At 48.2% G+C, this 26365-nt stretch overlaps 1 protein-coding gene across 2 annotated transcripts; it reads right to left on the reverse strand.

Moving 5' to 3' along the window:
• Window positions 1-28: 28 nt before the first annotated feature.
• On the reverse strand, window positions 29-26283 carry plcg2 (phospholipase C, gamma 2). Of its 2 annotated transcripts, none has more exons than XM_081608466.1 (33): window positions 26020-26283; window positions 19246-19437; window positions 18132-18281; window positions 16941-17034; window positions 16821-16868; window positions 16253-16337; window positions 16049-16129; window positions 15933-15976; window positions 15788-15860; window positions 15233-15334; window positions 15024-15142; window positions 14702-14787; window positions 14503-14620; window positions 14266-14434; window positions 14060-14155; window positions 13261-13347; window positions 12568-12737; window positions 12293-12493; window positions 10832-10954; window positions 10358-10538; window positions 10216-10281; window positions 10030-10139; window positions 9851-9947; window positions 9341-9413; window positions 8942-9114; window positions 7626-7728; window positions 6041-6244; window positions 5594-5733; window positions 5411-5519; window positions 5173-5340; window positions 3248-3336; window positions 3028-3179; window positions 29-532 (listed from the first exon to the last, which is right to left on the reverse strand). In XM_081608466.1, the coding sequence occupies exons 2-33, from the start codon at window positions 19427-19429 to the stop codon at window positions 490-492; spliced, it is 3738 nt and encodes a 1245-aa protein (XP_081464592.1). In that variant the 5' UTR covers window positions 19430-19437; window positions 26020-26283; the 3' UTR covers window positions 29-489. The 2 variants fall into 2 exon arrangements, with proteins under 2 accessions (XP_081464592.1, XP_081464591.1); XM_081608465.1 differs by lacking the exon at window positions 26020-26283 and adding an exon at window positions 23950-23998.
• Window positions 26284-26365: the final 82 nt, after the last annotated feature.

The raw sequence follows: 26365 nt of genomic DNA on the forward strand, positions 1-26365 counted from the left end.
AGCAGAATGAAATAAAGAGGGACGATGGTGAAATGAGCACAAGTTTATTTATTTATCATTTATGAGGATAAAGTCACACAGGAAAACAGCTTCAGCAACATCTGCAGCATTTAACACCCAAACTTCCTGCTTGACACATTTTCACTTAAATTCTTCTGATTTCAGGCGTTAAAGGAGAAAAAACAGCAAATTGAAGAAATAAATACCATCACAAGAACAGGAAGCAGAATTATTCTACACTTCCTGTCTGAGACACCAGTAACATTTAACACCTGCGAAAATATCAGATCCAGAAAATGGTTTGACTTAAATAAATAGGATTTATCCGTCGGTAACGTCAGATTGTTGCCGTTCAGTCGACAAGATCAAACCGTGAAGATCAGGACAGGGGGACAGGGGGACAGATGGACGTGGGACAGGGGGACGGGGGGACAGGGGGACAGGTGGACGTGGGACAGGTGGACGGGGGACAGGTGGACAGGTGAGTCCTCAGGTGTAAAACTTGCTGTTGTTTATCTTCTTCTCCTTTGACCTGAAGACGAATCAGAGTTAAAGCTGCAGTGAAAAGTGATTCTGACCTGATATCAATAAAACTATATCAATATCTGATATCAATAAAACTATATCAATATCTGATATCAATAAAACTATATCAATATCTGATATCAGTAAAACTTTGATCATTTTATGTCCTAAAGGGTTAAAGAGGAAATAAAGTCTGAAGGTTTTATCTGCTGCTTTAAAAACACTTTAAAATCACAGGACAGAAAATCTTTAAAAGGATCCAGCCTCCATGGGGCCCTAACCGTCCATGGGGCCCCAGGGGGCCCTAACTGTCCATGGGGCCCCAGCCTCCATGGGGCCCTAACTGTCCATGGGGCCCCAGGGGGCCCTAACTGTCCATGGGGCCCCAGCCTCCATGGGGCCCTAACTGTCCATGGGGCCCCAGGGGGCCCTAACTGTCCATGGGGCCCTAACTGTCCATGGGGCCCTAACTGTCCATGGGGCCCCAGGGGGCCCTAACTGTCCATGGGGCCCTAACTGTCCATGGGGCCCCAGGGGGCCCTAACTGTCCATGGGGCCCTAACTGTCCATGGGGCCCCAGCCTCAATGGGACCCTAACCGTCCATGGGGCCCCAGCCTCCATGGGGCCCTAACTGTCCATGGGGCCCTAACTGTCCATGGGGCCCCAGGGGGCCCTAACTGTCCATGGGGCCCTAACTGTCCATGGGGCCCCAGCCTCCATGGGGCAGCAGGTGAGGCAGCAGCAGCTGAGCCTCACCTGGGCCTGATCAACCTTTCCCCAACCTGGGGGGGGGCTTGAAGAAATGGCCGTCGCACTTGCATATGTAGCTACCCGCACTAGCATGTAGCTGCTTCACTGACTCGGTTGCTTCAGGTGCAGATGCGGGTTCTCTGGAACTTGCTGCTGCTGCAGCCACAAACTAAACTGGTCTGATCAGAGAACAGCCACGAACAGCACAGCAGCTCCCCGAGCTTCACAAGGGCATCAAGTTGCTCCAATAACAGGTAAATGTGGTTCGGTTCTGGTCCAGTGGGGAGATTCTCCGTATTACGGTCTGGAGCGCAGCAGCTGCGGTTGTTTCTCCGCTGATCTGCAGCGACACTCAGCAACGGAGAACCTCGAGGTTCTGGTTCTGATGGACTAAAAGGACCCAGATATTTTATTTTGTCTCATAAATAACATTTCCAGGCCTAATCATAATGATACTCAGATCATAAGCGTTATTATTTTTTAAATTCAAAAGAAAATAAAATTCCCTTCACACCAAGCTAACATTGTGTAGTTCTGCTGTTTTATACTGTCGGCACAAAACGGCAGTTCAGACTCTGACCAGCTTCTCTCTCTTTACTCCTGTGTTCAGAGAAACGAGCTGCTAGCAGCGATGCTAACTCTCCGTCACAAAACTTAAGTTACATCCTCTGTACTGAGCAGCTCTGACAGCAGACGGCGTCCGTGAACAAGTTTAAATAATGGATTATAACCGAAAAGAGAGACGTGACTCCTGTCATGAATATAGATTAACAAAAAATCCTACAAATTACAGTGAAATGATGTTACTTCCGCTAGCCGCCGGCAGTAACACCCATAACTTCTTTGTGCAGTTTTTTTTCACAGTGCATCGTGTTCTGCGTCCTGATTGGCTAATAATACAGATTGGCATCCAGGAGACGGAAACTGAAACTTTGAATGCCAGCTGAAAAAAGATGGCCGCCGCTCTGCCGTAGATCCAGCTGTGAAGAGACGCTTCAATGACGTGACTGATGAACATCCGCTGACCTGAAAGCAGCTTTTGTTCTTTGGTTTCCATGTAGAGTATTTAATTATGCTCTGTAATAGCTGTAAAAATATAAATAAAGGTAACAACTTCGCTGATTTCACTTACAGCGGGTTGTTTTCGGAACGCAACCCCGCGAAAAACGAGGGATCCCCGTTTGTTTCACTGACTTAACATAATTATTCTGCTGTGGATGGCATGTAAAAGTATTACACGTCATTTACCCAGAATACATTTCAGCGTGAACGACATGGCGACGTTAATGTGATAATATTTTATTAAAATGTATAAAAACTAAATAATCTGCAGTACATTTAAAATACACCAAATAAAGTCGATTATTGCAGCTAATCACGGATCCCTTTAACGTTTCTTCTCTTGAGCTGCACGCCCCCCTGTGGCAGCACCTGGTATAACAAGAACAATGGCCTGATTTATGGCTCTTTTTCCAAATTATGATCATGATTCATTTTTCTGTCTGCGGGGTCAGTTCAAAGGAAAAGTGATGATGTCAGTTCTGCCGTCTGCAGCTGACCAATCAGAGCAAAGCATGATAAAGGAGGGGGAGGGACTTGGCCAGCCGGTCTCTTATTGGATGAAATCCTGAGGTTCACTAAACAGCAACGGGACCCGCAGCTGTCAGTCTGAGCTCACACCTGAAATAAAATTTCTCCATTTTTTCGCAGCTATCACTGAAAAATGAGTGGTTGCCATGGAGACCAGGTACCTGTGGCTGGACTCGCGGACCAGCTGGCCGTGCTGGTGCGGCGCCGCGCTGCGCTGCAGGTTGCTGTGCGTGTCGTACAGGAAGGGCTCGCTGTGCTCCGCCTGCTTCTTCCTCAGCTGGCTGGACGACGAGTACAGCTCCTCCTCGGCTCTCTGGACGGTCACAGGGTCAAAGGTTACACAGGGAGCTGCGGGCTGAGCAGACTCACTGACCGACTCACCCCCGCCTGCTGGACGCTGATGTAGACGAGCAGAGCGGCCAGATCCAGGTTCTCATTGTAGCCGTTCTTCAGCGGGACGGAGCGATAGCCTGAGAGGAACGGAAACACACACCGATCAATACACGATCAATATATGATCAATACACGATCAATAAACCAATCAATACACGATCAATACACCGATCAATAAACCGATCAATACACGATCAATACACGATCAGTAAACCGATCAATATATGATCAATACACGATCAGTAAACCAATCAATACACGATCAATAAACCGATCAATACACGATCAATAAACCGATCAATATATGATCAATACACGATCAATATATAATCAGTAAACCGATCAATACACGATCAATAAACCGATCAATACACGATCAATAAACCGATCAATACACGATCAGTAAACCGATCAATACACGATCAGTAAACCGATCAATACACGATCAATAAACCGATCAATACACGATCAGTAAACCGATCAATACACGATCAGTAAACCGATCAATACACGATCACTAATAATTGTGGGAATCAGTAGAACTTCATGTTTTCTAATTGTGTTGATTCGTTTTTAAAGTTTAACATCAAAGTGAATTTAGATGAAATAATTTTTGTTTCGCTGAAACAAATAAAAACCAAACTAGTTTTTCTGTGTGTGTGTGTGTGTGTGAGTATGTGTGTGTGTGTGTCTGTGTGTGTGTGTGTCTGTGTGTGTGTGTGTGTGTGTCTGTGTGTGTGTGTGTGTGTAACGTTATTGTTAATGTTTCATATTTCTTGTTTCTACTGCACCAGAAAATCTGTTTCTTTTTTAATTCAGGGTTTCTTTTGCTACCAGAAACCGCCAGTAGGTGGCGTGTGATTTACACTCTGTGGTTTAGACTCCAGAGAAACAAAACATAACAGCAGAAGAAGAAACCGTTTCTGACTGTAGCACCTTGTGCTAAACTATTCATACCGAGAAAAAAGAAAAAGAAAAGCGAGTTATTTGATAAATACTGATGAATTCTGGTCATTGTGGATAGAAGAGAAGAAAAGCGACCTGCTGCCGTTAAATCAGTTTCTGCTGTGATTTTCTCCGGTGAGTTTTTGCAACCTGAAATGAAGCTAATGCTAACCAGCGTGTTCATACAAGGAAAGAAAAACTTAAAACCAGTCGCAGAAATATGTAACACTGGAGTAAGAAAATGGTTTTTACGTTATTTCACTGTTTTTTGTTATAATGGTTGACATACAGTGAAATGTTTTCTACAAGCTTGTCAGTATGTATTTGTGCTACATGGGATTTATTACTCCTGCTCTCATTTGGACTCCAATAGTTAGTGAAGTTCTATAAATATACTTGGCACACTGTCCAGTTGCACACCCCGAATGCCACCATGCAGCCGTGCAGCCACCATGCAGCCGTGCAGCCACCATGCAGCCGTGCAGCCACCATGCAGCCGTGCAGCCACCATGCAGCCGTGCAGCCACCATGCAGCTGTGCAGCCACCATGCAGCCGTGCAGCCACCATGCAGCTGTGCAGCCACCATGCAGCCACCATGCAGCTGTGCAGCCACCATGCAGCTGTGCAGCCACCATGCAGCTGTGCAGCTACCATGCAGCCATCATGCAGCCACCATGCAGCCACCATGCAGCTGTGCAGCCACCATGCAGCTGTGCAGCCACCATGCAGCTGTGCAGCTACCATGCAGCCACCATGCAGCCACCATGCAGCCGTGCAGCCACCATGCAGCTGTGCAGCCACCATGCAGCCACCATGCAGCTATGCAGCCACCATGCAGCTGTGCAGCCACCATGCAGCTGTGCAGCCACCATGCAGCCACCATGCAGCCACCCTGCAGCCACCATGCAGCCGTGCAGCCACCATGCAGCTGTGCAGCTACCATGCAGCCATCATGCTGAGGTCCCACCTGAGCGGATGCCTTTGACAGGAAATGTGGCCTGGGCCAGGAAGTTGGGGTCGGAGAACATGTCCTCCTCGTTGACCACGAAGCGCAGAAAGCTGAGCTCCGGCTCGAACACACTGAACTCCACCGGCTCCGCCGGCGCTTTCCATACCGGGTTCAGGCCATTGTCACCTGCAGCCAGCGGACAGGTTAGAGACGCGCAGCAGACCGCCGCCTCGGTCTCGCAGCGCGTCAGACTCACGGTAGACGATGGTCTTGAACTTGTCCTCTGAGTGTCCGCACAGCTCCACCTCCACGAACGGGCTGACAATGCTGCGGCCCGGCTTGGGCAGGTGTCTGGCAGCAATCACCTGGGGGACAAAACAACCAATCAGGATCCACTGACCATCCGACTGGAACCAATTAGGATCCAGGTGAACGCTACCTTGACTCTGATGCTGTACTTGACTTTCTTCTTCTCCTGATGCGGGTCGTAGCCGTCGGAGCGCATCATCTCAGGCTGCAGCACGTAGCCGCTGTTCCCGTTCAGGCTGAAGAGGGCGCTGTTCAGCTGGGTGCATTTATCTGGCAAGACAACAATCAGCTTCACGGTCAAACACAAGAATGAAGCTTGTCTGAGAAAGTCGGCCTGCAGGTCTCTGAACTGATCTGAAGCTGAAAACACAAAAAGCTGTAGATCATCTACAGCTTCACCCGACAGAAAAATAAAATCAGGTCCAGTCATCGTTCTCTGGAGATGCTTTATGACTTTACTACCCTGACCCCTCTGACCCCTACATCCGACCCTAGAACAGATCCATTCTCCTCCTCTAGGATCCGTCCCCATGGAGACAACTCGGCTGACCCGAGGGTCGCCTGCCTGGTTCCATACCTGCGGTCTGGTAGTTGAGCGCCACCATATGGCAGCCCACTGCCCACAGTGGGTAGGGGTCAAAGTTGGAGGACTCCACCCGTTGGTTTTTGGGGTAGATCCGACTCAGAGCTTTGCGGTTGTAGCACAGGAAGTCCTTGGTGCGGCTCTTCCCTGGAATCTTGTTTTCCATGAAAGAGCGAACCTCCTTATAGCTGTAGCTGTCTGCAGAGAGAGAGGGGTCAGAAGGTCAGAGGGTCATAGGAGGTCAGAGGAAGCTGACCCGTTGAACAGCAGGAAAATGCTCATAGCGGTTCTCAACGTGGGCGGTACCCCAGAAAAACAGAGAATTCGACGCTGAACAGTGAAAAATGAACACATGATGTGAAACACATGATGATTAGGCGGAGCAGCAGGTGATGAGTGAAGATTACTGATGGTCAATAAACGATAAAATAAATGTAGCAACAGGACAGAAACTAAAGTGGACATAGCAATAAACCGAGAGGATAAAACTAATCAAAGGAAACTAAATGGAAATGAATGAAGAACAAAATGCAAGAATAAACTAAGAAACTAAAGTAAATACAGAGGAATAAACTGGTATGGCAAGACCTTTAGAGCAATAATTAATACAGAGACTGTATGGCAAGAATAAACAGACACTATTTCTAGATAAAAGGTAAAATAATATTGTTGAAGTGCCATGGGTAGGGCCGCAACTACACATTATTCAGGTGGATGTGAAAACATAAATCGCCCCCCCCATGAAGGAGAGTAGAAACATACGCTCGCCCCCCCGCCCCCCTCCTCCAGACGCCGATACGTTTAGGGCAAAACTCGCTACATTTACCCCGTTATGTGCGCGAGGTGAAGGAGCGTAAGGTGCTGAAGTGTACGGGAAAACATAATCGGTGCGCCGATTCAAAACATCTACAATAGTGATAGTAACATTAATAATAAAATAATTGTCAGTTCAAGTAGCCTACAAATTCTTTGGTGGGGGGCGGTGGGGGACCTGGATAAAGGCTGGGGGGCGCTGCCCCGAAAAAGGTTGAGAAACACTGGCCTAGCAGCTATTTGTATATTTTCCACTATGAGCCTCTGCTGACACTTTGAGGTTTGGAGTCGCAGCAGTCAGGAAGTTGTCTGGCCGCCACTTTGTTTCCCGTTGATCACATCCTGTTGGTTTCTCACCTTGGTAAGGCATCAGAGCGCAGCAGCTCCGTGCGGAGGGAGCGACACCATCTGGAGCGTTTGGTTCTGTGACCCGTTTGGTTCTGTTACGCTGTTGGTTCTGTTACGCTGTTGGTTCTGTGACCCGTTTGGTTCTGTGATGCTGTTGGTTCTGTGACCCGTTTGGTTCTGTTACGCTGTTGGTTCTGTGACCCGTTTGGTTCTGTTACGCTGTTGGTTCTGTGACCCGTTTGGTTCTGTTACGCTGTTGGTTCTGTGACCCGTTTGGTTCTGTGACCCGTTTGGATCTGCGACCCGTTTGGTTCTGTGACCCGTTTGGATCTGCGACCCGTTTGGTTCTGTGACGCTGTTGGTTCTGCGACCCGTTTGGATCTGCGACCCGTCCAGCTGATGCAAAGGGCGCGCTTACCGAAGCGGTCTTTCTCCTTGCTGCGAGGCTGGCAGTAGACCACCAGATCAGACATCTCCATGGCAACCTCCGCTTTCTTTTCCACTTCCTCCTGTTGTTTCATCTGAGTTTGGACAGAAAGAACAACCACTTCCTGTTTGTACAGTCACGCCATCACACCACCACTGTTTGCAGCTCTAGTCTGAGACTTTCTCACGGAAACAACAAACTTTCTTCCTCTCATGATTTTCTGTTTCAGTCTAAATGTGTCAATAAAATCTGCTTTATTTTTATTATTTGTCTTTTTCACTTTCATCTTCACAAATGAAACTAAAGGTTTGGCACAAACTTCCTGTCTAAACACCCCTAAACCATTTCGCTCTCAGGTTTCAGCATCTGCAGACTAAATAATTGTAGGAAGCCTGCTGGCATCGGTTTGGTTCTGGACTGGATGACGGACCCAGAAGCTTTTATCGTTGTGCTTCTTAGTCTTTGTATCATTTTGTGAATACCAGGACTTTGTAGAGTTGAACCAAACAAGCCGATTCGTGTAAGAATCCTAATCCTCATTATAGTGCTGTAGTCAAGACCAAGACCGGCGCCGCGCTACATGACTCAATAAAATGTGAAACATGATCAAAATTGCTTCTCAAATTGATCTGAAAGATCCACAAAAACAACTAAATATTAAATACGTAGAGCTGAAATAAGGTGTAATTATCAACTCATGTCGCCCCTAAGAAGATAACGCCCTGGATGGTTGCTCATATGGCCGATGCCAGAAACCACCACTGTCTGCTCCATTAAACACAGTAACTATGGCAACAATGCACTAACAGTAAGCAACATAAACTATGAACACTGAGGAGCGACCAGCAACCAATCAGGAGAACCGTTACTGTTGTCGCTCTGTCTCCTCCTGCATGAAACCAGGTGACCAAAATGATCAAAGAGCAATGAGCATGCGCTCTGTTCATTTACTTGATGATTAAATATGTATATTTTTAAAAAATTGAACAATAATAGCTACTGCAGTGTGCGCAGAGCATAGCAGAAATAAAGAATGGCTATCAGTGAGTCTCCAGTCCTATCTATCTTTATAAAGAAACGTTCAGAAGAATCGGGTCGTTCTTGAACGTCACATCACCAAATAGCAGACTTTGGTCACAGCGTGCGATGACGCGGTGACCATGAGAGATGAGAGATGAAGAGTTTCCCTAGTGCTTTGTTTTCTGTTCTGGTGAAGTTCTGGCCGTGTGAAGGAAGAACTGCAGCAGTTGTTGCTGCAGCTGGAGAGTCCTCAGCGTCTGCAGCCCGATTCATGGCGATATCCTCACCTCCTGCTCCCGGTGGTACTGCTTGCTCATCTCCCTCTGGGTCACGTCCCAGGCCACCTGGTACCACTCGAACAGCTCCTCCAGCGACCCGGCGGACAGGTCGAACTGCACGCTGTCCTGCTCCTTGTGCTGCAGCGTCAGGACATGCGACTTCCCGTATTTACCATTCTTCACTGCAGACAGACAGACGGACAGACTGCTGACCTGCTGGACAGGAAGCTCGCCTCCGTCAGAGCGCATGAATACTTTGCCTACCGTTATTAGGCGAAGGTCACCAAAACATTCAACTCAATAAAGTCGATCTTATTCACTGAGCGGATGACCTTCTGACTGAACTCCATGTGGATCCTTCTGCCTTCACGTTTCATCAGAAGCTAAACAAAGTCAAAGGTCACTTACTGTTCTGGATGTTGTACATGGAGATCTCCACAATTCCCTTACAGAGTTCCCCCAGAGGGTTGTCTTCCATCTCCTGTGGGTCACATCACAACGTGTTCAGTGATTATGGACATGGCAACAAATCAGAGGCAACGGCCACATGGCGCCTCAAAGGCCACGGCGCCTCAGAGACGACGGCAACATGGCGCCTCAGAGGCCACGGCCACATGACGCCTCAGAGGCCACCGCGACATGGCGCCTCGGAGGCGACGGTGACATGGCGCCTCAGAGGCCACGGCAATATGGCGCCTCAGAGGCGACGACGACATGGCGCCTCAGAGGCGACGGTGACATGGCGCCTCAGAGGCGACGACGACATGGCGCCTCAGAGGCCACGGCAATATGGCGCCTCAGAGGCGACGACGACATGGCGCCTCAGAGGCCACGGCAATATGGCGCCTTAGAGGCGACGACGACATGGTGCCTTAGAGGCCATCGCGATATGGCACTGCAACATAGCACTTGTCTGACCTGAGGTTTGGTGTCAGTCTGTGCCGAGTTGGACACTTCCTCCACGTAGTTGGCAGGGAAGAAGAGCTGCAGTCGCCCTCCGTAGTCGCCTTTCCACCTGGAGGAACGAGAGCAGCGTGACTGAACTGCTGACTGAACCGGACGGATCACAGGGCCCTGGTGGGGAGGTTGGAGCTCACCATCCGTCCACTTCCTTGGATACGTTATGAATCAGTGCTCCTTTAGTGAAGCTCAGCTCGTCGGATTGCTTGGCCTGGTAGCTGTACAAAGCCCGGACTGTATTCTGGGGCTGAAACACAAAAGCTGATTCATCAACCGCTGCATTGAAAAGCCACAGAGAAAAATCAGAAAAGGCGTTTACGCACCTGCAACGGCTCAATCTCATTGGGCTTCACGTACGTCTCCATGTATATGGAAGAGCAGTTCTCGTTCTGTGAGCGAGCCAGAAGAACCTGTTAGCATTCACAGTTCCTGAAGCGCTCCGCTCTCACTCGCCCAGAAACTCACTGTGCTGAAGTGCTCCACCAGCTCCGGCGTCACTGGGTAACGCAGCTTGATCTTGCGATACAGAGGCTTCTTCTTGAAGTAGTTCACCAGCTCCACCAGAGACTCGAACTCCGTGGTGGTTCCCAGCAGGTAGACGCTGCCCTCCTTCTGGATCCGGCAGTGCTTCACCTTCCCATTGCCTCTGCGGGACGGAGAACAGTGAGAGTCTGAACCAGAGGGCCGACTTGATACATGCCCTCTGATTTGGTCTTTTAAAACGTTTCTCCTCCTTTTGTAGCTGCAGATATCCGTTAGCCGCAGCAGCAAGGTGTTTAAATCTCTAAAGTTCAAATAATACTGAAGCTGTGACAGGAGTCGGAGAGGAGAGGCTCTCTGGACCGCTGACGGGCCGGACCTCTACCTGCTCTCAGAGCGACTGGAGGCATCTGGGCCAGGCTCACAGGATGAAAACGTAGTTCAGGTTGGTAGTTGTACCTGAAGGTAATGGCGAAGGAGTCTGGTTCTCCTTCCCTCTGTCGGATCAGGAATGCTCCGTCTCTGGGGATCCTGAGCAGGTAATCCTCCGCTTGGCCTCTGCTCAGGTTGCTGTAGAACCATCTGCGGAGCACAGAACCAGCTGTCACCGCTCCACTCACTGTTACTGCTGAAAACCTTTCCACAGAGACGTGGGACAGGACTGATGCTGGCTGAAGGTCTTAAAGAGACAGAACGCAGATCTGGTTTCTGGTTCAGACCCTTCCCAGAAATAAGGAATGTTTCAAACGCTGCCTCGTTTTCCTGGAATAATTCACCTCGGTTACCATGGAGACGTTCAAACTCCACGCAAGACAAATGTCTGACTTCCTGCTGCTGTGATCGTTCATAACAGATCGTTCTGTTTTATGCTGAAGAACGTTGCTGCTGGCTATTATGTTAACAAACATACTGTGAACCACCGATTTGGACCCCTCCCCCACCTGTTGCTGCAAACATGAACCAACTCCTGTTTACAGGCAGATGTTGTTGAGCTCCCAGCTGGATCTTTGTTTAAACCTCCGAGGTTCACTAAAACCAGAGCAAGCAGCCACACCTCAAACTGGGCCAACTGGGACTAAACGGAATCAGATTTCGCTCTCGGATCATAGAAATACCAATCAGGTTCTAATAATGGTCAATATTGAGACAAAGTTTTAATATTGTTCTAAATACGTTTTATTTTAGAAATCTTTGTAATAATGCTGTTTTATAAAAATGTTTCTCATGAAAATTAGAATATAATTGAACATTTTAAATTATATTAAAAATCTAATGTATCCAATTCAGTTAATCCATCAGACTGAGGAGCCGAGTCATTTCTGTGTTTGTGGGGCTCCAGGCACCAGAAACATCAAATCCAGAGCAGATCCTGTTTCCTGAGGTTTGGGGAAATACATATTTATACGTTTTGACGTTTCATTTCACTAAAGCTATTATTTATGAAAACTCCACCCAAAGTGGAGATTTGAGAAAACTGTGTGTTCATGATATTCCAGCCAATATTCCCACATTCTGACTTGATTCAAAGCCAGTCGGTTTTATACTGAGGGTTATCAACTTTATATCCTAATATGCTGCATGGACGTAGTTGAACCTGCAGATGATCCTCCTGGCACCATGTTTGATTCCCAACAGGAAGTGCTGGTTGTTTTGAAGGATTCTGATTGGCAGGTTTGTGCTACACTGCCCCCTATAGGTTGGCATGTTTAAAACAACACTGAGGGCGGATTTGTTCATGTGGATGATAAGGTTTCTGAAAGCGGCCCGGTGTGAACGATTTTAAAGATGTTTGTTTTGAGCAGGAGCCGGCTGCGTGTGGACGAGGCGTCAGTCTGTTTACTTGGAGCTGTTCAATGTAAAAGCTGCAGTTTGTGAAAACGATGTGATCTCATGTGAAAGCTGCGGCGCCGCTGGACGAACCGCTCCTGCAGGTGAGGGTCCGGCTTGGGCACGGCCTCGGTGAGGCGCAGCTCGAAGTCCTGGCAACGCAGCGGGTTTTCCCGGTAGTGCTCGATCAGAGAGTAGACGCTGGGGAAGTGCAGGTTGGGGGTCAGGAAGAAGTAGGTGTGGCCTCCCTCTGTGCTGGAGCGGATCCGGCAGTGCTGCACTCTGCCGGTGCGCCTGCGGACACACGGCCAGCGCGTCGTTACGGAGGAAAGCGCAGCAGCGAGTAACGGATCAGACGGCGGCCGTACCAGAAGGAGAGGGTGAAGTCGGTGACGTATCTGTCGCTCTGTCGGACCAGGAAGGTGCCGTCCTGTCCCCCGGTTTCTGCGCAGTAGTCGTGGATCAGGCGCTCCGCCATCAGCCGGCCCTCCGGGATGCGGCCGTGGAACCAGGGCTCCGAACAGTGCAGGTCCTGGTACTGACAAACCAAACCACCAACAAACACAGATATCTCTGGAAATCGTTCAGTGGCCACCAGAGAAAAGGACTAAAAGAGTTTTAGTTGCACTAAATCAGAAAAGGAGCTGCATGGCTGCCGTTGGTAAACATGGGGTTCTTTAATTAAAGTTTTATTTTCACCAAACTAAATATTCATTTAGCTGCTAAATGTTTAGTTTATCAACTAAACTAAATGTTTAGTTGAACCTAAATATTTAGTTTGCTAAATGAATATTCAGCTTTAAACTAAATACTTAGTTTGAAGCTGACATTAATGAACAATGTGATGAAAATACAACTTCAGGAAATTAACCCCTATTTTAAAAGCTAAATATCAAATTATTGCTGTTAGTTTCTGACTGAGTAACTTTACAAACTGCAGCCTATGGAGCCGAAGGAGCTTTGGAATAAAAGCTGTGAAGAACCGTTTGGACATTTTTCTGTTTCTACGTGATGAACCTTCCTCCGTCGATGCGTCTCATCAGCCGGAATCGGCCGTTTACCTTCCGGGGATCTTCGTCTTCCTCCTCGCGCTCCTCTGCGTAGTACAGCTTGTCGTCAGAGATCACACAGTAGTGGCGGTTCCAGCGCTGAGGAAAACATTCACATTTCACACCAAGCAGAAACTGAGGCTTTGCAGAGAAATCCTGTTATTTATGTTTCTGCTGTTTGCACAAAAACAATTGAAGAGAAGAATTGAGGAAAAGGTCTGTTGGAAAGAAAACGAAACTTCATCCAGCTAATCTGATGCTGCTAATCTGAAGATGCTAATCTGATGCTGCTAATCTGATGCTGCTAATCTGAAGATGCTAATCTGATGCTGCTAATCTGATGCTGCTAATCTGATGCTGCTAATCTGATGCAGCTAATCTGATGCTGCTAATCTGATGCTGCTAATCTGATGCTGCTAATCTGATGCTGCTAATCTGAACCTATAATCTGATGCAGCTAATCTGAAGCTGCTAATCTGATGCAGCTAATCTGATGCAGCTAATCTGATGCTGCTAATCTGATGCTGCTAATCTGATGCTGCTAATCTGAACCTATAATCTGATGCAGCTAATCTGAAGCTGCTAATCTGATGCTGCTAATCTGATGCAGCTAATCTGATGCTGCTGTGATTTTAACGATGGTTTCCTGAAAATGTTTATTGGTTTCTCCATTAGTGACTGGATGATGTTTTTTATGGAATTTTATTTTTATGACGTAAAGCTGCTGAAATGTGTTGTTCTAATAAACTTGATTGATTGATTGATTGATGGATCGGCGGAGCATCTGAAGCGTCCCAGCAGGGGGCCCTACCTGGTTCACCGGGTCCCAGATGTCCAGGTCTCCCTGCTTCTGCCCCTTCCTGACGTCCTTGGCTGTGGTTCCACCCTCCATGTTCACCTTCTTGTGCTGCGAGAGGGAGAGCGAGAGCAGAGTGCTGATTTTCCTGATGGCGCTCCGTCCATGGTCCATTGGCCCCGCCCCAGCTCTGCGGTCCCGCGGATGGCTCCGCCCCCTACCTTCAGGATGATCTTGCCCCTCAGCTGCGTGGGCGAGGGCAGCTGCTCGGCCAGCTGCTCCACCGGCTCGGCCAGCAGCTTGTCTCCCAAGACGTCCTTGAATATGCGCGCCATCTGGCGCTGCTGCTCGATGGGGCAGTGCTCCTCGATGGACAGGATGAGCGGGAAGCTGAGGAGCAGAGGAAGGTCAGGTGTTTGGCTCCGCCCTCCTCAAGGCTCAGATCGTTAGATTCTCACTCTGAGGCGACGAAGGCGTGGTCGTTTATGGCTTTCACCACATCCTCGAACTTGATCTTAGTGGTTCTGGTCCAGCCGTGGTAGATGATCGGTTCTCCTGGACCTTCCCAGCAGTCCACTGTGAACCAAACACACGTGGGTCACCTGCTGCCCGAGGCGCACCAACACACCTGAAGAACTCCTGAATCGCGGTATTCACATTCGACGCAGCGGCAGCCCCAGCGGAGGCAGCGGACGTACGCCTCGGTGGACGACTCGCTGAGGAGCTGGTCACCTGTCAGGTACCTGCAACAGATCGCAGCGCATCATGCACACCTGGCTCTGAGCATCAACCAATAGCAGTCAGTTCAGAAAAATGGAAAGGAAGCAACAATCATCAGCGTTCGGTAGGCTGACGTTCATAACAGAGACGGTGAGGCCCGCAGCATCACTACAGCAGACCCGACTCCGAGTCAGTTGGTCCGGTTCTGTCGGACCCAGAGCCCCTTCCCGCCGTCTACCTGGCGCTCAGGTGAACTCACGTGTTGTGTGAGGAGCTGATCCAGTAGTGGGACAGCGGGTTGTTCATGTCCAGGTTGTTGATGTCAGAGAACTTTTCATCCCAAATTGAGTTTTCCTTGGAAAACAGGAAACTCAGGAACTGAAGGTGGAGAGACGGGAGAGGAAACATTCAGTCTTCATGGGTCTGAGGTCCAAACGGGCCGACGTTCTGGAGAAACGGGTCAAACACCTCGCTGACGGTAAACTCAGGGTCGTTAGTTTTTCTCATGGTGTCATCGATGAAGATGGTCATCAGCTCCCTGACCTGGTTCAGATCGTTGGCCCACGGTTCCTAAAGCAGAACCAGAAATGAACAGAATCAGAACCAGGCACGTCCAGCAGAGACGTTTCCCTCTGAGGAACATCGGCTCTGACCCGGTTTCTAACCCTCTGACTGCAGAAATGCTTCTGACCAGCTGCTAACTACTTAGCTCCAATCTAAATAGTTAGCTACGAGCTAGCTAAATATTGAGCTAGCTTGCTAGTGGAATATTCATTTTGGAGCTAAATATTGAAATGTGTTCAACTGATAAAGCAAACGGCACCAAATATAAAGCCTCAGGAATAAAAGATCTATTTTTTGTAGGTTTGTATAAATCAGTGACGCTCTGCTGTTGCGTGAAGCCCTTATTGACACATTCAGCCTCATTAAGTTTGTGTATAATGATTCAAACATGGAATATTTTTCATTTTTGGTTCATCACTTCTTCCTGATTCCAGGTGTGTTTTTGCTGCTGAGTCTCACCTTCTGGTCATAAATGAGGAATCGTTGGAAATCATGCAGCAGCACGGCTGAAGCGTCCGGTTTGTCCGTGTTCCTGCGGTTGGAGAAGGAAACCCGGTTAGAGCAGCGATGAGCAGCAGGTGGCGCTGCAGAGCGGACTGCTCACCCCAGGATGAAGGAGCAGGCTTCCCGTTTGAACTCGTCCAGGACCTGAACGCAGAAGGAAGAGAGTGATTAACGTCTGCGCTGCCGCCATCAGGCGTCGGTGGCGCCGAGCCTCACCTCGTTCTGCTCGAACATCATCAGGTTATAAAACTTATGAAACTGCTCAAAGTCCAGGCGGTCCTTCTTCACTCCCACTTCCTGCAACAGCAGAGCAGAGAAGCTTTCAGCGCTGCGACCCGACGCCCTCCGTCTGGACCGCTTCGGCTCGGCTCGGCTCAGAGACCCGTTTTCAGCCTCAGATATAGTTCAGAACCATCAAACCTGCAGCTTGTCCTTCAGAGCGCGAGAGCCGGGAACCTTGTAGTTCAGCAGCGGCAGAAGCGCCTTCAGCTCCTTCACAGAGAGGCTGCAGAGACAGAACCGGGTCAGAACAGAACCACTGTATGGTTCTGAGAGGTTCTGCTGGTGCTGCTCCAGATCCACAGTGAATTTACATATTAGCTAAATATTTAGCTCTGAGCTAACGTTGGGAGCAAGACAGTTATCTTGGACACTAAATATTTATGGAGCTAATTATTTATTTGGGAACGTGACGTTTTCAACGAATGAATAAATGATTGCTGCTCGTGATAAGGTGGGTTAGCGCCCCCTGCTGGGTCGCTGCCCAGACCTGCACATATAAAACAGATAAAGAACCTTTTATGTTGAGTTTTCTTGAACATTAATATAAGTGCATGCCGCACTTTTCAGCTCTTTTGTTGCTTAACATCGAGTGTTTTTCCTTCTGTTCTGCTTGGTGTTGGTTTGTCAAAACGCCCCGGTAGAACCAGCAGGTTGAGTTTGGACCTTCAGGGTTCTGGTCTAGTTAAAGGGTGAAGTGGGGTCCTACCTGTTTTTCTTGGTCTGGTTGACAGAATACATCTGCTTCCTGAGCCAGCTGGAGGGAGAGCAGACAGGCGTGATGAAGCAGCAGCAGGGGAAGCCCTGAGCGGATCAGAACCGGGCCTACCTCTCGATCAGAACCGGGGTCGGCGCCGCCAGCGTCTCCTCTCTCAGCAGCTCCAGCCCAGTCAGCCATTTCTGAGCCTCGTCCACCGAATCCGCTGCAAACACGAGCGAAGCCGTTAGTCCGGTTATTCAGCCAACAACAGGAAACGCATCACAACCTCATCGCTCCCAAAACAGGAAACGCATCACAACCTCATCGCTCCCAAAACAGGAAACGCATCACAACCTCATCGCTCCCAAAACAGGAAACGCATCACAACCTCATCGCTCCCAAAACAGGAAACGCATCACAACCTCATCGCTCCCAAAACAGGAAACGCATCACAACCTCATCGCTCCCAAAACAGGAAACGCATCACAACGTCCCATCAGGGATCAAAGAAATATGCAAATGATTTATGGAAATGTATTCAAATGTCCACCAGGGGCAGCGCTGTTCACTTCCTGCTTCACTTGTTTTTGATGAGCAGCCATAGATGTCATGCATTAATGAGTCACTGCCACGGTAAAAAGAAAGTACACCCCGCATGAAAGGCTTCATGCATCAGGCTGCGATCGAGGCCATCTGTTCTGCAAATAGCTCAATTTCACTGTCAGCGTTGGAAACACACAACAGGAAGTATTAAATCAAACACAATGGGAAACTAAGTACACCCTCTTTGACCGACGTTTGGAAGGAGGAAAGTCTGGCTGAGGCAGGAAGGAGCTCCAGTAGCAGTCAGTGTTGCACCAAAGCTGAAGACTGCTGCTCTTAGCATGTCAGCATGTTAGCACCGATGCTCCAGAGCAACATGATGACATCAGCAGCTGTTAGCAGCTCTGCTAATCCACCTCCTTTGCTTTTGCTGCTGTTTTTACATCTGTCTGGTCGTATGGTCAGGAAGACGCTGGAGTTGGGGATATGATCCTTCATGGTTATGATGGATGGGATTTGGGGTCAAAGTTCATGGATTCTTTGAGCTTCCAGATGCTAATTAGCTGCTCTGGTTGAAAAAACAAACTTTACATAACTGTCCAAAATTAAAAGGAACAAAAATCAGGACTGAAAGGGTGTACTTAGTTTTTCAATGTGTTTGGCAGCCAGAATGAAATCAGTTTGTCCCCAGCTGACAGGACAAACAGAGCGGCGTTCGGTACCGACCCAGTTCAGCAGAACTCTGACCCGATCAGCGAGTAGAAAGGCAGCGCTCACCTCCCAGGCTGAGGGTGTTGAGGACGAACTGGGAGCCGTAGAAGATGGTGAAGCAGGTGTTGTCGTTGTGTTTGTCCTTCCCGTCTTTGAAGCGCTCAAAGTCTTTGGAGTTCCTCCCTGGACGGACTTCCCTGATCTCAGACAGGTCCACTGGAACAGAACCAACGGGTCAGACTTTACCGGACCTTACTGGACACAACGTCCTGATGTCAGACGGGAAACCAGCGGCTGGAGGGGCGACCAGAGCTGTTACCATGGTGATTTACCCAGAGCTGACCTCAGTTCAGTTTATAACCATCACATCCGAGTCGTGGGAAGGAAGAATCTCCAGTAGCAGTCAGTCTCACAGAGTTTCAATGTCATCAAATTTGGCCTTCTAACAGGATGAAGAGTTAAATTATATATTTAATCCTCTGGCGAAGTTTTATTCTCAAATACTGCTTTCTAAAAGTCATCTCCGTTTTTAAAGTGAGATGATTTTATTTTAGTGCTTAAACGTTGCAACATCACAAAAGCCCAATCTTTATACCAATATGTTAATATCTTACTGTTTGTCACATTTTGTTTCCTCAGTTAGTTTGACTAACTGCTCAGTTTATCAACTCAAACTTTACTAATTGTCAAGATATTTTCCTGAAATTTTCTACAAACACGGAAAAACAAAACTGCCATAAACGTCACGTGCAGCAATGAATTGTGGGTAATGCACTTCGCCGAAGTCCGTAACCTTCAACATGAGCGGCCTCTGAAGGAGGGAGGACCGGATCGGAACCGGACCGAAGCTCTGATGGTGCTGGAAAGCGTCCACTCTGAAATCGGGTCGGGTTTGGATGAGGCAGAAACACCTGACCTGATGAGGTCCGTCCAGCTGGACTGACCTGATGAGGTCCGTCCAGCTGGACGCTCCTCATGCAGGCTGCAGGTTTCTGAGCCTCCACCAGCAGTTTGTCATGAAGGACCTCAATGCAACTCGGTTTTTGCCGTTATAGTTGGCGCGTACCTGAGTTCAGCTCTTTATATTTAAAGTTTTTAGGTTCATTTCAGTGATTTTCTCCCTGAAGCCTCTGCTGGTTCTGGGTTCGTCTCTGTGGATGAGTCACGGCCGTATACTCACGGACTCCGTCAGTTTTATCCGCGGTGCGCGTCCACGCCACCTGCCGAGTCTCCATGATGACCTGCACGGTGAGCCGCTCCGCCTTCTGCCGGAACACCGTCATGACCACGCCCATCTCCAGGTCCCGCTTGATCACGATCTTCCTGTACTCCGTCATCTCGCCCTGCGAGCCGGAACGGGCCATGGCTGCAGCTGGACAGGAAGGAGGCGCTGAGCTTCATCACCAATATGACCGTCATCATCATCGATACCATCATCATCATCACGCTCTAACCCAGTAGTGAGCTCAGCTTCATCATCACCATCATTGATTATTGATGAATCATCTAGTGAGCTGCTTCTAGACTAGCGGTTCTCAACCTGGGCGGTACCGCCCCCCGGGGGGCGTTCAGAGGACTGCAGGGGGCGCTGGCGGAAATATTTACCAAAGGGGGGCGCTGGGATGCCTTTGGGGGGCGTTTGGTCAAAGGTCAACTTTACACCTTAAATCCACAACACCAGTTTAGACTGAGCAACTTGGCAAAATGTATTGTGTAACATTAAAACATGCTTGGCTACAACTGTATCCATGGCAACTCCTCTTCTTCTTCTTCTTCTTCTTCTTCTTCTTCTTCAGTGTTTGTAGCTTTTGGCGCAGCTCCTGCTACTGGTAGCTTCACCGCATCAGTTCAGCGTTACACCCTGTGATTCACTTCTCTCTGATTTTCTAATATTTTATGTTTTATTGAGGGTTTTCTACATGTTTTGTCAGTTCTGTGATCATGTCAAAGCAGCAACTTGTATTAAAAAGTGTTTCATGTCCGTCTGGATGCTGCCGCTTCCAGCAGAAAATCTCTCTTATAAATGACTAAAATCCCGATGGGTTAGGGTTACACTCACTGTGTCCCTCTGAGAAATGAACCCAGTTAAATAAAGAAATCCCTCCATGGCTGATTCCTCGGTAGAGATCGTGATCTGGTATGAATCGGTAGCACTTTTGAATTTTAATCATCAGAATAACGAGCTACAAGGTTTACGTCGGTCTGCTTTTCTCCATCGATACGCGCTTATGGGGTAAAACAAAAGACGATGCGCACTTTGTGCAAAACTCTGAAACGGGAGAACCGGGACATTGAACGGAGCGACGGATTAATCTATAAATCAGTGACGTGCGGTTGCCTCACCTGTCATCATGGAATAGTAATAAAATCATTTATATTGTTATTTTCACCCTGTGGTTTGTACTATAAAGTATCTATTTTTTACTTAGCTTAACCAATTCTGATTAGTTTTTCTTCAAAATCGATGGATTGTCGCATTTTCCCATTCAAATGCTCAGAAGTGAAGCAGGTGAGGCAGCAGCAGCTGAGCCTCACCTGGGATTGCTCAACCTCTGGCTAACCATTATGACAGCATGTTCGTCCTGTCGGTACGCCGGCAATAAAATGGCTAAGAAACATTGAATGTATGGACTGATTCTCCATAATCTAGTTTATGTATTTAATGTACAGTGTTTTTTGTCACTAACTGTGTGTGTCGTGTTTTGTGTGGGGAGGAGCGATCAGAAACAGCAGAGAACAGACTGGAGGTGAGGCAGGCAGTTCTCTTGCCTCACCGCTGGGGGCGCTCATGATCCCAGATACTGTGACAGCACAACTGCAGAGTAAGACACGGTGAGCTAGCCATGGAGCTAGCCACACAGTAAATAAAGTACAGCGATATATTTGTTTTCTTCAACATGAACGACTACATTTCTACACTTGTACAGTTTTCTAAAGTTTCAACTGAAGCAGGAGATGATAACTAAAGTTAGACAAACACCGGAGCTGAACGTTTCAACACCGGAGCTGAAGGTTTTACTTCCAGACAGTTTGATTCTCAGACGGAGTAGAAAAGACATGGAGGATAGACTTGGCTTTGGATGAACGGATATTTTATACAGAATTAGCGGCGCATGGATTTCATTGATGCGTGAAGGTAAGACAGCAATAAGATGTTTTTGTTTAGTTTTTTAATTAAATGCGTTTTGTGGGCTACAGTTAATGTTTAAATAATTCAGTAAAGTAGCAGCGGTAGCTAATCTACCACAGCAATTATTTATTAATAAAACATTAGGTCTAAAACGTACAACAACAAACTGAATGTTCTGATCTGTGTGCAAAATTCTTGAATGTTTTTTGGTGTTAAATCCTAAAACAGGAAGTGGCATTGTTGTCAGTTGCTATGGCAACGAGTCTGCGTAGCGTGGCGATAACAGATCACTTTGCTGTGGATCATAGCACCAAATTAATACCTACATTTATAAGTTTCACTGAGTTAACGCAGCTATGGATGAATGTAAATGATTTAGTCTTTTTGCCCACAGTGTTGTACGCATGCGCGACATTTCCGAAGGTCCATCACATGGACGGTGTCTACGTCATAAGTCAGAGCCTCACCAGCCATGAACCTCACCGCACGTCACTGATATAAATCAATAGATCAATATAAAGATATAATCCATGTTTCTGTCTCATATTTGTATTAAAAGGAACTTTAGTTTTTCCACTGAAAGCTCTGGTTTGAACAATAAATGCCACATGAAGTTTTATGGATGATGCTCTGATGTCCCATTCTCCTGAAGGCAGCACAGAGCTGCACCACCAGAAACACTGAAGAGAAGAAGAGCTATGATTAATGTAGTTACAGTTCTATCCATGTTTTAATGCTGCAGCTCAGTCGGTTGCTAATAGATCAGAGTTTAAACTGGCATGTTGAACATCTTTTATCATTTTGTGAAAAACTTAACTAGAAAATGGCAGAATAAGAATATTGATCCACTCTGATTGGCTGCTGTTATTATCCATTCACTGCATTTTTCAGACGCCTGTGAAAATAACTTTTATTCTCATGGCTTTTTTGTTCTCTGTTAAATTATGTTTGACGATAACTCCAGAAACAACCATGAAAATCATCAACAGCAGTGATAGTAATATTAATAATAAAACAATATTCAGTGAAAAGTAGCCTAGAAATGCTTTGATGGGGCGGTGAGGGACCTGGATGAAGGCTGGGGGTCTCTGGGGAGCTTCCAGTCCAGCTTCATGGACCTGATGGACGTTTGGACATGATGGACATGTTGGACGTCTTGTGTGGTAAATGTTTAGCAGTTTGTTGAGTTTTTATTGCGTCATAAATCTGCGGTTTTGTTCGCGTTCCCACAGTAAAACCTTCAGGTGTAAAGAGAGCCAGCAGCAGCTCATTAAAGAGGACCAGTAAGCTCCCAGTAACCCCAGTTGATGAGCTGGTTTTAAATAATGAAGGTAAAGAGGAAGCAGCTGGTCAGATCCTGGAATATTTCATCTTGAGTTTGCTTCCTTCACTGCTTCATTTCACAGGATGAATCATGTTTTCTCCTTTCTGGTTTTCATGTGAAACAGTTTATTCATCCCCAGAGGAACCAGTTGGACCCACCATCACTCCCAGTCACAGGTAAAAGATCCTCCTGGACAGAATCAGCTCTCATGTGAGCTGAACATCATTTCTATTGCAGATCTCACAGTTCTGTTTGTTTGACATCTAAAGACAAACTATTTGAATTTGTTCCATTTATTTTCTTACTCTATGATTTTAAACTTCCTGTTTCCTGAGAACATGTAGCAGAAGCAAAGCTGCAGTCCAGTCGCTTTGGGCGGATCTGCAGAAATAAACCCGCTTCAGACGCCTACTTCCCTTTCAAACAGTAAAGTTCTTCAGAATCGCTTGAAGCATTTCCATAATTTCAGGAAGCAGAGCGGCGTCAACGTGTAACAGAGCGATTAGTGTTCAGCTGCCGGCCGACAGCCAGAAACGGCAGCGTTGTGTAACCAGCGGCTACTTCCTCTGCTGATCCGACTCACCAGCAGCTTCTGTCCAACAACCGCTTCACCTCTGACCTCCTGGAAAACCCACCACAGGGATTATTAGTGCTTTTCCAGAAATGTCTATGAAAAAGGAGTAAATAAGACCAGGAAGACGGAGGATCTATTTAATGCCAATGAGTTTTTTTCTAGTTATTACAGATTTCTCAGCAACTGAAGCGGCAGCAGAACTCAGGTTGGAGAAGAGAACAGAACCGGGTTCGGACCAGAAAGGTTCTGCTAGGACCTGGTGTCAGCCAATCGGCAAGGAGAAAACGAGGAAACGTGCAGCCTCCACTTCCTGCTTCCTGTCGATCCGTCAGGAAACAGGAAGTGGATTCTCCCTCTGTGGCGCGTAAAGCTGTGTTACTCCTGATGCTTCCTGTGTGTGTGTGTGTGTGTATGTGTGTGTGTGTGTCTGTGTGTGTGTGTCTGTCTGTCTGTGTGTGTGTGTGTGTGTGTGTGTGTGTGTGTGTGTGTGTGTGTGTCTGTGTGTGTGTGTGTGTCTGTGTGTGTGTCTGTGTGTGTGTGTGTGTGTGTGTGTGTGTCTGTGTGTGTGTGTCTGTCTGTCTGTCTGTCTGTCTGTCTGTCTGTCTGTGTGTGTGTGTGTGTGTGTGTGTGTGTGTGTGTGTGTGTGTGTGTGTGTGTGTAGATTTTACCGACATCTGACGCGTCGCATTAGGAAAAGGCTGATTGAAACAGCAAAGTTCAGAGTTTTTTTCTCAATTTCATAAAAAACTTTTTCCATTCGCTTCAGGCTCGTCTGAAAAGAACTAGCATGCTAATGTGCTAACAGGCTAACGGGAGACGGAGTTCTTACGTAGCAGATGCTGGGTGTGAGCCTTACCAGAGGAACCAAACTGACGGACGCTCTGGTCCATGATAGCTAGCAACGTCTACTTTTGCTCGAAAACGGAAAAATGTATCCGGTGTTCTGCTGCGTCCGGGCGGCGTGTGTCACTCCGGCCGTGACGTCACGGTGACGTCATCGTCTTCGGGGGAACGCAGCAGGACGCTGCGGGTCCGAGATGCTCCACAGCATCAGGATGTGCTGCAGGTTCAGGGGCGTTGCCATGGAGACGGGGAAGCTCCAGGTTCAGTTCATCTCTAACTGGTTTTCCTCCAGGTTTGTCCTGATTTAGCCCCATCCGGCATGATGCTGCCACCGCCATGTTTCAGTGTGTCAGAGTGATTTCCTTCCACCTCACAGCTCAGCAAATCAATAAGTCGTCCCATCAGCAGGTTTCTTCTGTCGCCATGGTTACGAAATGCAAATGAGAGAAGTCGGATATAAATGACTTTAATATTTAACCGGCTGCAGCTTTTCCCTCAGCGCTTTAATAACCCCACATTCATGTGTTCATACTATGATGAACGCATGATGCCGGATTATTATCGGTGACCTGATCAGGTTCATCGGGACCGTGAGGCGCTGCACATGGTTGGATCCCGGCCTGGTGACCTTTGCCCCCTCTCTCATTTCTACCTTTCCTGACGATTCAAATTAAAGCCACTAGAGACAATAAACTAAAAAAACCTGATCAGGGTTCATTTGAGGCCCGATCGGGTTTATTGGACCCGATCGATCGGTCTGAATCGTGTTCTCTTCCTGGTTTTTCTGCTTTTGTCGGGATGAGACCCAGAAGTTTCTGCTGGAACCGACCCGGGTCAGAGCCACCTGCAGAGTGTTGCCGGGTAAATTACGACCGGTCCAGGTTAATATTCAACCCCTCCTTAAAGGGACAGGCCCGCTAATTCATTTCTTCATTCTGGCGGCGGCACGCCACCAGAACTCCGACCCGTCCAGAACCACAGTACAGCTCTGGATCAGAACCACCTCCACTGCCACCAGAAAGTATTCACACCCCTGGTCTGAATACTTTAATACCAGGAACGATCTCTCTTTCCCCCCTCTGGTCCAGTTAGCTCCCAGTAACCCAGCAGCAGCTTCACTGAACAGGTGAGGAAGAGCTGCAGGTACAGGCAGAGCGTTGCCTAGCAACCAGGCCGCTCTCTGGTTCAGGCTCTCTGTGGTTCCTGAGCGGTTCTGATCCGGTCAGAATCTGATCAGCTGAAGAATCGATCAGCCGATCAATAACTGAGTGTTTAGCCTGACGAGTCGAGCTCAGATCTGATCTTCATCATGATCCCAGTTCTGTTGGCTGGAACCGACCGGACCCAAACAGAACCGCCACTGACCTCTGACCCCAGATTGGAACTCGAACACGACGGCTGCAGCCTCGGCCGCCACAATAACCAATAGATCAATAAGTGATGAATTTAAAATGAGGTCAATCATTTCTGTTTGAACCACTGAGTCCCGGCCCGGTTCGGTCCAAACGGCCCAGCAGCATGAAGTAGGCCAAACTTCTAAACAACATGAAAGGGTTAGAGTGGCCTAGTCAAAGTCAGGATGCTGCTCTGATTGCCATGCCACTGGTCGTTGCTGCTAAACCCTGCAAAGTGTCTGAATACATTCAGCAGGGGGTCAAAGTTCACCAAAGACTGAATACTTTTCTCATCCAGGTCATTTCAGCTCTTCTGGATATTTTCTCTGAAGAAATAAACTAATTATTAATAAAACTGGATAGAAAACCCTGAGAAACGTCTCCAGTTTTCCGTCCTTTTCAGCGGAGCGGGGAGCCCCGCGGCCCCCCGGTGCTCCCCGCGGCCCCCCCGTGGCTCCCCGCGACCCCCCCGTGGCTCCCCGCGGCCCCCCGCGGCTCCCCGCGGCCCCCCGGTGCTCCCCGCGGCCCCCCGCGTCCCCCCCAGAGATGGCTCGATGGGTCTCACGCTAGAAGGTTAAGCTCCGCCGCTTTCTTCCTGGTTCTGGCTGAGACCCTGAACGCACCAGCAGCGGCGGCTGAAGCTGCGGCCGCCGCTGCACCTGCAGCCAGAAGCTGCCGGGCGGTCCTACCTTGCTCCGGTCGGTGTCGGGTCGGTCCGCCGCTCCGCTATCGGGTCATGGTTCCGACGCTGCGAAACGAAGCGGGAGGATTAGCGGGCCGCCGCAGGGCGGTCAGTTCCTCTATCCGCGGCGCGACGAGGAAGTAAAAGTTGAGTGGATCATGAAGGCAGTCGCTCCGGAAGAGAGGACGCTATCTATGCAAAGCAGAGGCGCACAGCTGCGGCTGACCCGCAGCTTTCAAAATAAATGTTCTACTGGGCTCTGCTGGTCCCACTGGTTCTGGTTTTAAAGTCTTACTGGCCCGCATGTTGAAGTTCACCTGTAGAACCGGAAGCGGAGAAAAACAATCAGCCAA

The sequence above is a fragment of the Poecilia reticulata genome, chromosome 6 (genome assembly GCF_904066995.2).
Source record: "Poecilia reticulata chromosome 6, P_reticulata-male-v2, whole genome shotgun sequence".
Taxonomy (NCBI): domain Eukaryota; kingdom Metazoa; phylum Chordata; class Actinopteri; order Cyprinodontiformes; family Poeciliidae; genus Poecilia; species Poecilia reticulata.

Bases quoted from the DNA above. Each gene is read 5' to 3' on its own strand.
- plcg2 (XM_081608465.1), bottom strand. From the start codon at position 23,983: ATGGACCAGAGCGTCCGTCAGTTTGGTTCCTCTG. The intron at 10,282-10,357 runs GTGAGTTTCTGG...GCTCGCTCACAG, and splicing joins TGGTGGAGCACTTCAGCACA to AACGAGAACTGCTCTTCCAT. The intron at 5,341-5,410 runs GTGAGTCTGACG...CGCTGGCTGCAG, and splicing joins GTTCAAGACCATCGTCTACC to GTGACAATGGCCTGAACCCG.